Here is a 16,953-nt window from a genome sequence, read left to right as displayed (position 1 = left end):
CATTCATGCCCAGGCACATAGTAAGGTTTTTTTTGCTTTTCATCTTTGGGGCTCTTCTTACAAAAAAAGACCTTCTTACATAGCTCCCAGGCTTTTGGCTGATTCTCCCCACGTTGGACAGGTGGATACCTTAAAGGAATTTCCTAGGAAATTTGGGGGAGGGGGAGATAAATCACAATTCTAGAAACTTGTGCCAGTGACACCTTGCACGGGATTATCAGTGCATAGAATATGTTAAAAAGTGGAAGCACCAGGTTAGAATTCAGAGGTTTTCATTTCTATGACCACAGGCTGTGGATAAGGTCCTGTGGCTGTAGTGGTCACGCAATATTTCCTTTGTGTCCTTCAGCTCCTCCAATGGTAACAGCCTATTTCAATAGTGATGATCGTCTATGAGTTCATAAAGCTAATATTCTATGATTTCATAATAGGTCTCTACGCACCATTCCAATGCTGATATTCCATGATGTTATAAGATAGAGTTGCATTTTTATGTGGGGTAAGTGGGGAGAGGGACATATTTCTCTGAAAGTCAGCTAACATATTTGGGGAATAACGGAACTTTTGAGTCTCGATTTTCCCATCTATAATCTACACAAATAACAGTGTGGTGGGAGTCAGGGTGCTTGGGGAGAACTACAACAGTGCAGAGGACATCCAGGAATCTCTGTAGGTTCTGAAACCACGCCAGGGCTCCCAGCGGGCTACACCCGCCAGCATAGGGGCGGGCCCACCGAAGGGGCCGGGAGGGGCGGGGCCGGGAGGTTGGCTTTGTTCTCGCTCCGCCCCCGCCCCGCCCTAGATATCGCGAGAGGGCGGGTCCGCTTGACTTTGGCGTCGGCGTCGCTCCAGCGCTGGGGCACTAGGCCGGCTTCAGCTCGCGGGCCGCTGATAAAGTGCCCGTGGCCTAGGGCGTGCGAGGGGCAGCCACTCGCGCGGCGTCGGCTGTGGCGTCGGGGTCGTTGTGTCGTGAGAACGACGCCGGTATCCGGCTCCGCGGTAGCAGGTGCAGCCGCCTTAGCCCCGAGCGGGCTCCGTGGCTGCCTGGCGAGTATCTGCTCGCGTTCTTTCCTTCCTGGACCCGGCACCCAGCAGCTACGCTGAGCCGACCGCCGGAGCGGCGGGCAATGGCGGCCTCGACGGCCTCGCACCAGCCCATCAAGGGGATCTTGAAGAACAAGAGCTCCGCGACGTCCTCTATGGTGCCCGCGGCCGAGCAGCCCGGCCGGAGTGTCGACGAAGAGCTGAGGTGAGAGCCGGGAGGGAGGGACCGCCGCTCGTCGCCCGGCCGGCCTACGGAGCCCCTCCTTCCCCGTCCGGGCGGCCTCGCCCTCCCGGATCCGCGCACCCCCGACCCCGACTCGCCGCGCCGGCGGGCTGGGCGGCTGCTGGGATGCGGCTGCCGCGCCGCTCGGGTCTCCCTCTCCGGCCAGGCTAAGGGGTGGGGTGATTTGAAAGAAGGCTGGAGCTGCGACGTTTATCGGGTTGTTTCTTTCTTTCTTTCTTTCTTTCTTTAAGTGTATACGCACTTGGTCTCTTTTTTTAAACTAGCATCTTGAACTTGGGAGGATTGGGAACCGTAAAGAATGAAGTTGAAGTTTCAGAGCCTCACCTGTTAAAGCTTTTTTTTAATCTCTGAACTCCGGGTTCTCTGAAATTCTTCAAAAATGAAAGTGTTTTCTCGTGTCTCGAGAACCCTTTAGAAACTAATCTCAAGCTAATAAGAGACCCTAACAAGAAAAAGACCATCTCTTCCGCAGTCATTTCTATTTGACGTGAGCGTAATCAAAAGCATCCTGACCCACACCCTGGTCAGTATCGCTACAATCCAAGGTTCATTAATAAGTGTGGTGATTAATTAACTGTGTACATTGGTACTATGGAAGAGCATACCCGCCTTTTAAAAAGAAAGAACGAGTTGGGTGTTTTTATGCACAGAAAAAGAGCCAAGGCGCAATGGCTCAATGAAGAAAAAAAAAAATGCAGGCAATTTGTCGAGTTATAAAACTAAAATGGGATTGTTCGTGAAATTTAGAATATTGGAGCAAGAGCACACCTGTTCAGGACTGTTACAGGAACTACTATTTGGTGGTGGCATTTTATAGGGATTTGAAGAAAAATAGGATCATAGCTTAGAATTGTGGCCTTTTGGGGTGGAGAGGCGCCTTAGTTTGTCTAGCAACACCCCCACACTTCTTTGAATCTTAAATTCTTTTAATACATCCTTTTAATACATAATCCAACCTCTGTTTGGAGTAAACTGCTTCAAATGTGAAAGGGGTCAGGCAGACAGGGCCCCTGGTTGTGTAGGGATTAACAAAATAGAATCTCACCAGAACATAGGTTTAGTAGGAAGACAAGATAATTCAAAAAACAAAAACTAAATAGGTAACTTAAGGATATTTAACAGCAGAATTGTGGTTCTCACTGGTATATATGTAAACTAGCTATTCTCCATTAGGAGCTTCCTTTTGTTTGGCTACTAAGTGATTTATTACTATATTTCTCTGCTGCCTTAATTTATTCTCAACTTTGATGTGCCATAATTTCCTGTACTCCTGTTGTATGGTTGGCTTCTCTCAGTAATTGGCTGGGGTTTATTTCCAGGTCTTTCTGCCTCAAAAGTTACTATTCTGGACTGACTCACCTACATAAATGACTGTTCCTTTGTAAGAACTATTCACATAAGAGGGGCCTTTTGGGACATGAGTGACTTTGATTGTTAGAGTTGATTGATAGTTAGAGGGTGATAATCCCAAAGGAGCTACCAAGCCCATTGAAGTTCATGATGCTTGGTTGAAAGTAGTAAAAAGGATTGGACTGGTTTATGATCACTGTTACATGGCTACGTGATTTTAAAGCAAAGAAAATAATTCTGTTGGTAGTGCAATACAGTAGTTCCCTCTTATCCAAGATTCTGTTACCCATGGTCAATACTACCTACCACAAAATATTTTGAGAGATAATCACATTTACATAATTTATTAGAATATATTGGTAGAATTGTTCATTTAATTTGTATTGTTAATCTCTTATTGTGACTATAAATTAAACTATTGTATGTATGTAGGAAAAATAATAGTATATATCTGTTTGGTACTACCTGGGGTTTCAGGCATCCACTGAGATGTCTTGGAGTTTATCCCCCCAGATAAGGAGGGATGAGTTGTATATATTATTGGGTTGTGTGAAAAGCCAAAAATGCATTGTGACTTTTAAGACAACCTAATATTTTTGTCACAGTATTAGGAACTCTGTGAGTTGAGCACATAAAGTTGTTGAGCACATTTGAAACAACCTGTTTAATTTTAATTATAACCAGTATACTCATTTATACTATACACAGTATACTCCTTTAAAGAGAATTAAAAATAAATAGCTCTTTCAATTATAGTATCCTTAAAATTCATGAGTTCAGTGGAAGAGTGTATGGCAAAAGAATTTCATATTTATATGACAGTGACAAGGAATGTAAGCCATACTGACTGTTAGATTCTGTGAAGTGATTGTGCAAATCTTGAATTAGTGAATACTGAACCTTTACTTCTAGGTTAGGTTCCTGTAAACCCTGGCTGCAATATTTTCATCAACCAGACAATACATAACCTTGCTTTATTTTTGTTTGTTTAAAGACCTTGTTTAATCTATGTTGTTGATTAATGTTGAACACATGGCCAACAGCACTGTAACTCATGCCTAAATGAAATTTATCATTCAGGCATACATTTTTTCTGTAAGGTATGTCCAGCTTTCTTGTGCTTGGGAACACTAGTCTGCATTTCCTCATAATACTTGGAAATCATTTTAATCAGTGAATTAACCAACAAAAAGCAAAAGAGCAAAAAAATTGTATGCCAAATAGATAGTGTGGAAGTTTAAAGAAGGTAAAGCATCACTTTATTTAACCTCTTTGGGAAGTTATGCGTTAGGGCAACTCAAAATTTGCTCTGGACTGCTTTGCACATGTGTTTGAGAGGCAGAGAAAACACCTTTAGTGTTGATACTGAGAGTTGGGTTATTCATACAGAATCCACAAATAACTGGGCCTTTTAGTGGTGCCTTTATTAAGTAAAATGCAGTCATTTTTTGCTTTTTCTGTACACACCACTATCCCCACCCATTCACTTGTGAGAGAATATTTAAAAATAACATTTTATTTAACAGAAAGAAATGTTATTAAGTGATTTTTTTTAAGACCAGAAGTTGAATTCTCTTTTACCATTAGCCTCTCAACTTCTTGATTGTGCATCTTTTTAATAGGAAAATAAAATAAAATAAATAATAAATAAACTTATATACATAATACTGCTATTTTAATATCTCAGATGAGAATATACTTAATGAAGTAATGTAATGTCTCAATTCTGTTATTTTCTTAACTCTATACTTTAAATGCATTCAGTTTCCATGAATGGTTTCTTCAAGTACCATATATCAGGTACCATTTCGGTTTTTTTGCATCAGTTCAATTAAAACTGGATAGAATCTCAAATCCACATAATTAGGTATAAATATCAAAGTACTTTGTGGGCACTTCAGCTAATTAGAATATCACTATTATCTCCTGCCACTATTGGAATTCCCATTTTTCCAGGGTATCTTGAACATAGTGCATACCTCATGAATGTCTAATGTAACAAGATCTAGTGAATAGATATGTGTATTTCATAAAAGCAAGATGTAAGTTGTACTATTATTTATGTACCACGAAGAAAGAAAAAAAACTGGCACTTAATGTTGTCTGCTTTAAGAGATAATTGTTTTTTGAGATGTTAAAATGAGCAAAATGTATATGTAGAATTCTTTAAAATGTGATATTAAATATTATTAAAGCCTATTTTATCAGAAATCTTTAGTTAATAGTGAATTTGATGCCATTATTACTTGGCTTCATCCTGCTTGCTACTCTCTGACTTCCAGCGAGTTAGTCGTCATATTCCTGTATAAATAATCATTTAATGAGTTAACAGATGTAAAGTGTCTGAGCTCAGTACCACATCATCAAATGTTAGTTTCACTTTACTAGAAATAGTAAAATAGAAATCTAATTTTTTCCTCATTTCAGTGAGTTATTCTATATAATATGCTGGAAGTCAGTATGCTCAGTTTTAAATTCTATAGAGTCTTCTCTAGACAAATTTTACTTGAAAAAAATTGTGTCTGAATTTAATTCCCTTTAACATAATTTTATGTAAGCATGCTTCAACTGTTTTTCTGCCTATAAAAGGTTATGAAAAATAGTCAAAAGTTCACTGAGTAAAGTTTCCAAAAGTGACTTTTTGACTAATTGCTTTTATTGTTAAGTCTTACTTTAATTGTTCATTTATGGTGTCACACTTCAAAGTCTTGTACTTTGTCATCCTACATAAGTTGAATCTTCATTTAAAGAAAGAACATTTATTGAAATGTGCAATTAAAGTTTTAACACCTTGAAGCAAAATCCTTCCCACTCTAAGTGCAGCTAAAACTACCAAATAAGTAAGTCACAAGCAATAAGAAGTAATAGCTCTTTGAGATGGCATCAAGTGAAAGTGAGAAGTGGTAACTTTTTCTGGACCTCATTTAAACTGCAGGGAAACCAGTCACCCAAGAGGGGGATAGGGAGGCAGAGAGCCTGAAACCAGTAGGTGCTTTCACCTTTCCAGTAGACCTTCATATCTATATCCACACACACACACATATGTGTATGTATATGTGTGTGTGTGTGTGTATGGAAGTGTTGGAGCCCCTCCCCCCCCCTTTTTTTTTGAATGTAGATAACCCAAAGAATGGTCTCAGTTAATCAGTGTGGGGATTAAATTCAGGCTTACTCCCTATACCTTGTTGCTCTACTTCTAATGTTGTTTCTATCAAAACATTAATAATAATTAATAACAATTTCCTTATCCAGTATCCTCTGCGGACAGCTTGTTTTTCACTGCTTTCCACCTAAGAATTCCCTTATTTAAAATTCATGCGATGGTAAGATGATACTATCTTCTCTGGCTTGAATAATTCTAAGGATTTCTCTTCGTATTGTACTGAGGAAGCAGATTAAAGCTTTGGTTATATAGAACTTTAATTCTCTTGATAAAGTAGACTAAATGGCAAACTAGGAAAATTTGGGGATATATATAATGTGGTTTATATTTTATGTATGTTTAAATTTTCTGTAATGAATTTGAGTTCTTTACATTTGTACAGATATTTGTTATGCTATAGTAGAAAGAATGTACTCACATTTACAAAGTTTCTAATAGGTAGGCAAAGGATATAAGAATAATTCATACAAGGAAAATAAAAAGCAAGCATTTTTATATTTATTGGTAATATGCAAACAAAACTAATATATTGATTTATACTTGCTTAAGATGAAAAATCACACACAAACTCTAATCTTAAACACCTCTCTCCTATTTCAGTTGGGTTTTAGCTAACACCAGCTATTGCTGTGATAATCAGAAAGTGAGCATCCAAAGAATACAATATGAAAAGCAAATTCCTTTTATAACATCTATCCATAGTTCATAAAGTTTTTATTATTGTTGATACTTTGAATTTAAGTATTTGTAAATTGATGAATGAAAAAGAATTTAAGCAATTCTTTAAAGGAAAAAGTCTTAATGACCAATATATCTTAATTTTTAATTTCTTATAACTTTTTTAAAGATATTAATTAACAGTGAAGAGACATTAAGCAACTGCAGGGTGGGAATTGCAGTCACAGTCACCTGTGTATTCATCTGGGCAACCTTTGTCCCTTAATTAAAAAAATAATAATAAATCTGTTTGAAATTGTAGTCAAAATTGAATATTAATCTGCAATTGAATATTGCTTAGATATTGAAAGGAATTTAAAATGCCTCAACACAGATGAAACTTGAAGACATTAAGTGAAAGTAAGCCAGTTACAAAAAAGCAAAGGCTGTGTAAGTTCAGTTATATGACTAGGTCTCTAGAAGAGTCACATCTGTAGAGCTAGAAATTAGCATAGTGGTTAACAAGATCTAGGCAGAGAAGTTGGTCTTTAGTGGCTACAGTTTCAGGAGGGGGAAATAAAAAAAAAGTTTTTTAGATGGATTATTGCATAACAGTGTGAATGTACTTAATTCCACAGAAATTTAAATAAAAATGGTGAGCTTTTATGTGTTTATTTTACCATAATAAAAATATAAAGAGGAAAGGAAGGGTTTAGCATGATACTGTGGGTTCTTGGAGGTAGAAAGCAAGACAACGTAAAAGTCAGGCTCACCTGCCATAAGTGAGCACTAAATATATCATTTTTTAAGAGCACTTCAGGGCTCTGGATATTGATAGGGTTAGGAAATTTAAAAATATTTATAGTAAAACCTCACCAATATGGACCAAATGCAGAAAGATTATTTGAATCTGTAAAATCACTAATTCTTTTAAAAGTAGTTTTATTTTCAAGTCACAAATTGTATGTGTAACAAAATACTTTTGACTGCCGGAGAGGTCTTTGATAACCTTTTTAATGAGCAGACAGGATTTATAATGAGGGAATTATGGAGCCCCTCTGCAGTTGTGCATATATTTTGTTGAATGGCTAGTGACAGGTGTTCATGAAGCACTTAAAAAGCATTTCTGTTCCTGAGTAGATTTATCTCCGGTGATATGAGTACACCTTTTATTTTTTTTAGCAAACTCTTATTTTTCCAGGTTAAAAAATAAACTATTATTTTCAGCTTAGTTAGTGGTGTCTAAATTTAATGAGGTGGCCCCCTTTGATGTTCTGTTCTAATTCTTTTGATTGTATGGTTACGCTTGGGGAAAAAAAGCAGTTTTTTTTCTTAGTCATATTGTTAGTAATGTGTGTAAGATCAAAAATCTTTGGTTATTGAGACCAGGCAGAATATAAATTTCCATTTTTGCTATTAATTCTATAGGCAGATAAAGGCTAACCATGTTGTGATGTATTAGTGTTTTCAATGCTTGAAGATTCTGAATTATATATTTTTAAATAAGTGGGCACCAAGAATTCTATAAAATATTTACTGACATTTTATTGTATGAATTATGGCTTTTACCCTTAGTCTGTTTCTATCCCAAGAAAGTATGTTAAAGCTAGCAATTAGCAAACTTCAAATAGAACTTTGAAATGTGGGATTTGATATTTATAAATTTTAGATGTGTACATTTTTAATCTTTTACTTATTTGAGTAAAAAAATTATTTTTTAAATTTTAGCAAAAAATCCCAGAAGTGGGATGAAATGAACATCCTGGCAACATATCATCCAGCCGACAAAGACTATGGCTTAATGAAAATAGATGAACCTAGCACTCCTTATCACAGGTAATAGTTTGTAGTTACCATTCCTGTTTTGACTTGTTTCCATTTTGCAGCTGATAGCCAGTTTGAATTTGTATTTTATTTTATGTGTTGTTACTGGAGCACAAATAAATAACACAAATGTACATATTTGTATGGTAGTATATGACTTTAAATTTGTGGCTTGGGATCTCCCTAATAGTCCAGGTGTTAAAATCTCGCACTATCAAGCTATCACCAGCTACTGCAGCATGAGTTCAAACCCTGGCCAACGAGCTACCTCATACGGCACAGCAGACCTTTCTCACCTGCTGCTCCCCTCAGCAGTGTATTTCAGTAGATGCACCAGTTCTGCTCCCCTCTTTGTCTCTGGTGAATCCTTCAACCACCTCCCGCTGGCTTGTTACCCCAGTTCTTGTATGCATGATTAAGTAAAAATAAATCTTTAAAAAATAAAATTATGGTATCTATCTTATACATTATAGTTGTCATAGTAAATTGTTTATTGGTTGTATCTCAGTGATGTGACCCCTTGCTGCTATTTGATGCACACAGATTAGTGACTTTTACCTTCCTTAAATCTGTTTATTAAAACAAAGATGAGAATTAGGCTTTTTTGCTTCCTAAATAAAAATGAGATCATGCCCTAGATTTTATTGAAACAAAATTTCCGTGACTGAGATATTTTTTTCTTTGTAGTAAAACAACATAAATCTAGAAGTTATGTAAAAAAAATTAAATTTTATTTTGTAAGTCAGTGGATGAAAGCTTTAGGAGTTGATAATTTCATAATTGTGAAAACAAGAATAAAAGTGAAGATTGTGACAAAGGCAGAAAGAAATACGGACAGGAAGTAAAGACACAAAAATCAGTACTAACAAAGCTTGAGGCAAGAAATAGATGTGTGAAAATTTTGTATCCTTAGTTTTCATCTAATTACAGTTAGACACTTTAAAATACATCTTAAAACTGGGCCCTCCCTGGTGGCGCAGCGGGTTAAAGCACTGCACTGAGAAGCTAAAGCCACTTCCCCATGAGTTCTATCCCCGCCTACCCAGGAGGTGACCACATGGGTGGCAGACCTCTCCTGGCCCACCCGCTGCTCCCCTCAGCAGTGTACTTCTCTGCTCTCCTCAGCAGTGTACTTCGTCGATCTGCCTGTTCTGCTCCCCACTCTGTCTCTGGTGAAGCCTCTCACCACCCCTGAGCCTCTGGCCTGTACCCCAGTTCTGCATGTACAAATAAATAAATCTTTTAAAAAATAAATAAATATATATATATATATATATCTTAAAACTAATTGTACCTGAAAACGAAGTCAGGCTTGCTTTCTTTTCAGTAATGGTAGTTAAGACATCGCTTGATAGTTATCACTTGCTTACCTGTGTTGGTTGAAATAATTATCCTAAAAGAATTGAGTTGAACATGATTCCAAAAATATAGTAGTACTCATTTTTATTTTTTAGCTAAATTATTTATTTTTAAAATATTTCTTATTGTGGTGATGTTGGTTTACAGTACTCCATATATAGGTCACACCTGTTTAGCTATACTTACACACACATCCATCACCGAAGCTCCTATAATCATCCACCATAGATCTTTAGGTCTCCTGCCCATTTGCGTCCTATCCTTAGATTATTTTAAATATAATAAATCTGAATGATAAATAAGTTGTGCTGCATTTTTGCTCTCTTTACTACTCTTATCCTGTGTGAGAGTTGCAGTTACTTGGTTCCTAAGTAATTGAAGATACATATTTGTACAGACAGATACATGTGCTCAGCTTTTTAAAGAGTTTTACTTAACAGATTTTTTTTTAAGATTTATTTATTTATGGGGTACAGACCGGAGGTACAGACCAGAGGCTTCACCAGAAACAGAGTGGGGAGCAGAACAGGACGACTGACAAAGTACACTGCTAAGGAGAGCAGCGGGCGGGTCAGGAGAGGTCTGCGTTGTGCGATGTAGTCCACTTCGGGGCCGGGATCCAACTCATGCTAAAGTGGCTTTAGCTTCTTAATGCTGTGCTTTAACCCGCTGTGCCACCAGGGAGGGCCCTAGCAGATGTTTTGATAGAAAGATATTATACAACCTAAGAATCTCCCACAAAAGCATGCAAATAGTTATTACTTATATAAACAATACACATAATTCATCTGTAAATCTTACAGAATTTTCTGTAGAATAGTTCTATAAATTGATTCATTATTTATTTTACCCTACTACTTAATTTACCCAATAATGTAAATATTTATTTCAGTTTCTCTTGGAAAAAAACAGCATCGTCTGTACTGTAGCAGTTATTTAACTTGTCCCCTTACCTAGCCAGGAAGGTCTAGTTTTTTGTTTTTTTTTGTTTGTTTGTTTGTTTTTTAATATATAGCTGGGTTTGGCTTACACAACTTTCAGTGTCTTGAGAATTAAAGATCCATTTTTGCAATAAAGTGATGAAAAGTTTTTCTTTTTTGCAAAGTTTTCATTAGCAGGTAGAGGGGGGAAAAATTTAAACTTCCTGAATGTGATGATTAGCATATTTAGCATATGATTTTGTTATTTTACTTGTCTTTATTATGGTATCTTCAGGTTGATATACAAATACATATTCTAAAAGCAAGTAGTGGTGTTGGGTTTTTTGTTTTTTTTAAGTTCCTTCCTACTGGATAGAATAATTGAAATCTTTTTGTTTTTTTCCATGTGATCTGAGTTTTTATTATTTTTATGGCTGTAGTAATGTTTTCTTAAATCATTTCAAGGTGTTTCTTGATTGATATATACTTTTAAATACTTATATTGAGTTGAAGCTAAAATGAAACTTCAAAGAAAACAATAGAACTATAGCATGTTGATATTTTAATTAAGTCTGTAGGATTAATTTTGTTTTTCTGCTTGGAAAATTAAAGTCAAATTATAATGTGTTTATCATCCTAGTATGATAGGTGATGATGAAGATGCATTGAGTGATTCAGATGCCACTGAAGTCCTTACCCCAGATATCTTAGCTAAGAAGTAAGTACTAATATCTTTAAAACTTTTCAATTGTGCAAAGTTAAAAACATTTTACTTTACTTATGCAAGCATAAATTTTAAAAATGTGGTAGCAAATTTATGAGTATTTCATAGCAACTTTTCTAGTTTTGTTTCTAGATTTAAAGCCAACCTATATAATTGGCAGAAAGATTAAGGGTACCAGAGCCTGGGTACATAGAGTCCCTGTGTCAATTCCCTGTATGGTTATTTTGTTTTGTTTTTAGTATCTTGCTACCCGGGTTTTAAAAACAAAGGAGAGAAAGGGAAACATAAGTGAATTTACAGATAAAAGTGCTATACCTTTGTTCTTTGATTTCTGTCATCCTCCATGGTTACTGCTTTTTGGTTTCTACACCCAGTCCATATCAGGTTATAGTTAGCATGTTAATTGTTTTTAGATGTTTTATGAGACATTCAGTAATACAAGAACATCACAGTGTTGCTTACTCTATAAATGTTTGTTTTATAGATTAGCTGCTGCTGAAGGCTCAGAGCCAAAATATCGGGTTCGTGAACAAGAAAGCAGTGAAGATGAGGATAATGACCTCTCACCCGAAGAACAAGGTAATTTGTTTCCTCTACTGCTTTCAATGTTAGGCTAATAACACCACTATATGGAAGATTGTCAAGATATTTTCCTTTTTTGGGAAGTGGATGGTGGGAGATTAGGCAGCAGCATTTTTTACAATTCTGTGAATTTTTCTGTAGAAGCTCTTCTCCCAGCCCTACTTTTATGACTTTGAGAAAATACTACCAACTGTAATTATAATTATACTTTTGTACCTTTTTAGGACCTGGAATAGAATAAATCCAGCAATTATTTATTAATGTTTTAGAGTCATTGAATGTTTGGATGGTCTTAAAGTAGGTAACAAATAAGAGCTAATTTTCTAATTGTGCTTTTTTGTTTTAAGAGAAAGTGAAACTTATAAATGAATCAAGAGCAGAGTTAAACTTTATTGTGTCTGATTGAAAATAACAGCATAATGGGGAAAGAAGCTAAAGATTCTTCCAACAGGGTTGAAAAAAACTCATAGCTTATACAGCTACATGTTAAATTAAAGCATTACTACCTACTCATTGTTTGTATAATTAACAGTTGTTATCTGTGGAGGTGAGGGGAGAAGGAAAATATTTCACCTATTGCTTTTTATAAGTTTTGAACCATGTGAATGTATAATCTCAAGAAAAAAAATATGTAGTTTTCAACTTTTTGTTTTTTAAAAATTTATTTTATTTGTGCATATAAGAACTGCGATATAGGCCAGAGGTGTGGGGTGGGGATGGGTGGTGATTAAAGGATTCACCAGAGACAAGAGTGGGGAGCAGAACAGGCAGGTAGGCTACTGAAATACACAGCTGAAGGGAGCAGTGGGTGAGACAGGAGAGGTCTACTGTACTATGTGGGTTATTTTCCTGGCCAGTAATCAAACTTGTGCTGTAGTGGCTGCCAATAGCTTCAGAGTGCTGAGATTTAACCCCTTATACCACCAGGAAGGCCCAGTTTTTACCTCTTTTACAAAGGAAAAAAACAAGCCTATGTATAGGAAAACAGGTGCAGGAAAGTACACATACCCTCATCTAAAAAGAAAAAGATAATAATGTATATATTTGAAACCTTCAGATATCAGTACTACCTGTACTATGAAGAAAGCCAGAAACTTTTTTCTTTTAAATGTTTCCACAGTTGATTTCATTAAAATTTTTTGTTTGGCTCAAGAATTTATAGTCATACATACAAAACATACTACTAATTTCATTAGCAAAAGAATTTATAGTCATACATACAAAACATACTACTAATTTCATTAGCAAAAGATTGATATAAAAACACTCCAGAAATTCAGAAACTTTAGAACTCAGGTTTCAGATTATTTGCTAGCTGTCAGAATCTTTCCTTCCTGTCATTTTCAGTTTATAAAACTAGGATTATCAAACCTAATTGTCTTTCAAGAAAGAAATTTCATAATAGTATAATCTCAAACTGTGTTAGGTCAAGTTTACCCTCCATGACTTTCTGTCTTGTTTTCCCAAAATATATCCCAAGAGGCCCTTGAGAAAGGATTTAAAATAGAAATTGTTTCTAGAATTTGTTTCTTCGTTATTCTGTAAAAATCTGACCTATTTGAGAATAGGGGGTTTATTAACCTATGTATTTTGTCAGTTTTTCTTAAGGAAAATTTTCCTCAAATTGTAATTACATGAATTAACCAGTAGGGAGAACCATTTGATTACTTACAGTTTCACAAATTCAGGAATTCAGACTGATTGCATATCTGAAAACCTTGCTTATTGACAGAAATTCTTATGAAAGATCATCTTATAACTGATCTTTCCCATTCCATCTGATACCATTACAATTAAGATGTTGATTATGGAATAACACAGATCAGAGTATGTATGTCAAGCTGTGTCTAATTTCCTTGATTTTTCTGAACCTTAGTTTATTTCTAAATTGGGAACTATAAAATAAACACTGATTCTAGTATATTATAACTGTCCATTAAACTTTTAGTAACTTAAAAATAATTTATACATTCTCCATTATATTTTAACAAAAGAAAATATAAAAAGGATAATTTACTTGTCAAGTTTACATGGATAAGTTGGTTATTACTAAAGCTGTGCCTCAAACCTGAATATCCTTTTATTCTTCACATAAAGATTAGAAGTAAGATGAATACAAATAGTCCAGAAGGTTGTTGGATCTCTTGTATTAGCAGCTTTCTATGATATGAGTTTTGAGTATTCTAAAATGAATGTACTTACAAAAAGCAAGACCAAAGTTTAGTATCTCTTAGATATAAAAATAAATCATTTTCTTAGACTAAGAATATAATTCACAAGGGAGAAGATAACTTCAACGCTTAGGACTAAGGAACTACAAATTAAAAGTATCATGATACTCAACAACAAAGATAAAAATTTCTAGTGTGAATGGAAAAATAGGTTACTCATCTATACATATCAGTATGGTGATATATAAGCCAAAAGTTTTAAAAGAATATAACACCCTTTCACGTGGCAATTCAGTTTTTAAGATTTATTCCAATATTTTTCACCACTGTTAAAAGTCCCACTCACTAAACACATAGAATTACAAAAAATAAAAATTTCACAAAATGCTACTCACCTTTACTATATATGATATATTATAGTTCTGTCTTGTTTTCTGTAAATTCTGGTTGTTACTATTAAAAAGTCATGAAGTGAAAGAAAGGGTAACTACTTTAATTCCATCAGACAATATGCCTAAACTGGTACTTCCTGAACAAATTGAGATGTATATGGTCATCCTAACTATATAGTCAATGAAAAAACAGTCATATACAACAATATGAGTTACTGATACAAAAATACATTTTTAGGAAAAAATCTAGAATCGTAAAATGCTATGGTAAAGAAGTGCTATGGTGAAGAAATTGAGTTTTAAAAATTTTCCATGAACTTGTATTACTTTATAATGAGGAAAAAGTGTTGTTGCCTTTTTAGTAAACTTACATGGTATTGGCAAAACCACTTTTTTTTTGCTTGTTTTTTATTATTATTAGCTTTTACATCATCTGAATACTTGAAAGCCAGCCCTAAAAAAGTCATGAGGACTTTGTTTTTTTAATAATGGTGTCTCTGTTTTGTTTTGTTTAACTTTTAAAAATTTACTTTCCATTACATTATGGTGTTCTCAAAGCACCATAAAATAAATCGCAAAAGTAGATAAGAAAGATGGCTGGCAACATCTTAGTAGTTTGAAATAAATGCTTAACATGATGATACGGATGTTCTCCCAGCCCTAATAGAGGCTGAAAGTCAATGATAAGTAGTGACATGAACTGTAAATGTAATTTTACAAATATAGTAAAACTGGTTGAGTGAATTTTTATATTTTGACATAATAAATGACTGGCAATTTTATATCAACCCCCTTTTTGTTTTCTAATGCATTGATCTAAGAAATTTTCAAATCTTAAAATTACTTCATAATCCATTGATCTTTAAAGTGCTGTTTAGTACTAAAAATATGATTAGTTGTGTTGGTTTGTTGCTATGATTCTGTGGGGAAGATTATAAATGAAAGAATATAACTACTAAGCTATTTATTATAAAACATTTTTTTCGGCCCTCCCCGGTGGCGCAGCGGGTTAAAGCACAGACAGCACTGAGAATCTAAAGCCACTTCCGCATGAGTTCGATTCCCGCCTGCCTCGGAGGTGTCCACATGGCGAGCCAGACCTCTCCTGGCCACCCGCTGCTCTCCTCAGCAGTGTACTTCGTAGATCTGCCTGTTCTGCTCCCCACTCTGTCTCTGGTGAAGCCTCTCGCCGCCCCTGAGCCTCTGGCCTGTACCCCAGTTCTGTATGCACAAATAAATGAATAAATCTTTAAAAAAAAAAAAAAAAAAAAAAAAAATTTTTTAAAAAAAAAAAAAAAAAAAAAAACATTTTTTTCTTAGAATTAATCTGGAGGTGAAGCTGTGTTTTTAGCCAGCAGTGTTTTAAATCATGGTGATTTCTTAAATGGGTAATATAAAAATATAAGGAATTTTTTTCTTAATGGAAAATTGAAAACATAGATCATAGTTTTTTGACTCAAAATCAATCACTTTTAATTATTGAATTATTTTTCTGCAAGTATGTGTAATGTTTGCAGCCTTTGTGCATTTTCTATATTTGTATTAAGTGTGTGTGGTAGTATAGCTTGCTTTTTTCACCATTCACTTATTTCTGGAGAATTTTCTTATATCTTTAAATTTTCTTCACAAGTATAACTATAAATGACTCATTCCTCTTTACTAGAGCCATGTAAAGCAGAGTTTGGCACACTTTCCTCAGAAGGCAAGGAAATAAATATTGTAGATTTTGTGGGCCATACAGTCTTTCTTAGAACTACTTAGCTCTGCCATTGAGCACAAAAGCAGCCTTAGACATAAGCTATAGCTTGCCATCTTTGCACTAAAAACTTCCTAATCTTATTTTTTTGTATCTGGTAGAAAAAAAACGACAGTTTGAAATGAAAAGGAAGCTCCACTACAATGAAGGACTGAATATTAAATTAGCTAGACAGTTAATTTCAAAAGACCTACATGATGATGATGATGATGATGATGAAGAAATGTCAGAGGCTGCGTCTGGAGAAGGCATGAATACGGAAGAATCAAATCAAGGTTAGGGGTTTGAAAAATACCACTAAGACTCTGATTCTTGTGCCTAAATAAGATATTTTATTGAAACATTTGAAGAATCCCATAAAATTTTGCCAAGATTCACTTTATGATTTTGCCAAAAGTTTCTAAAGTTTCAATTCCTGTTGCAAACTTCAAAGCAAGCTTTATGCCCAGAATTGATTTAAGATCATATGTTATGTGCAACGAGTATTTTGTTTAGTTTACATGGCTTTAAGCAATAATGTTTTTCTTCATATTAAGCTGTATTTTGCTTTTTTTTCAGGTCATATTTGATGTCATTACAATCTAAAGATGTAAATATTTTTATAGAAACATGTTTTTTTTTTTAATATGAAAGATTTGTTTTAATATCCCTTAAGGTACAAAGCATATATCTATCTTTCCATGTTGATTCTTTGGACTGTTGAATGGACCTGTTTGGGGGCTAACTTTTTTTTTTTTATTTTTTTTTTTATTTTTTTTTTATTTTTT

General features: G+C 35.0%; 1 protein-coding gene across 2 annotated transcripts in view; it reads left to right on the top strand.

The window, feature by feature from the left end:
• The first annotated feature begins 820 nt into the window (after positions 1-820).
• Positions 821-16,953, top strand: part of PPP1R2 (protein phosphatase 1, regulatory (inhibitor) subunit 2) — a 20,327-nt gene continuing 4,194 nt past the window's right edge. Inside the window, exons 1-6 of one of the 2 annotated variants that reach the window (XM_012734140.1) lie at positions 821-1,249; positions 8,187-8,294; positions 11,202-11,279; positions 11,770-11,864; positions 12,217-12,219; positions 16,288-16,461. In XM_012734140.1, coding sequence (XP_012589594.1) covers positions 1,128-1,249; positions 8,187-8,294; positions 11,202-11,279; positions 11,770-11,864; positions 12,217-12,219; positions 16,288-16,461 — 580 coding nt within the window. In that variant the 5' untranslated portion in view covers positions 821-1,127. The remainder of the gene's footprint in view (positions 1,250-8,186; positions 8,295-11,201; positions 11,280-11,769; positions 11,865-12,216; positions 12,220-16,287; positions 16,462-16,953) is intronic. The other variant, XM_004675113.2, reaches the window with a different exon arrangement.

This window comes from Condylura cristata, unplaced genomic scaffold (genome assembly GCF_000260355.1).
Source record: "Condylura cristata isolate star-nosed mole 26May11 unplaced genomic scaffold, ConCri1.0 scaffold00003, whole genome shotgun sequence".
Classification (NCBI taxonomy): Eukaryota; Metazoa; Chordata; class Mammalia; order Eulipotyphla; family Talpidae; genus Condylura; species Condylura cristata.
This window is presented reverse-complemented; position numbering and strand designations above follow the sequence as displayed.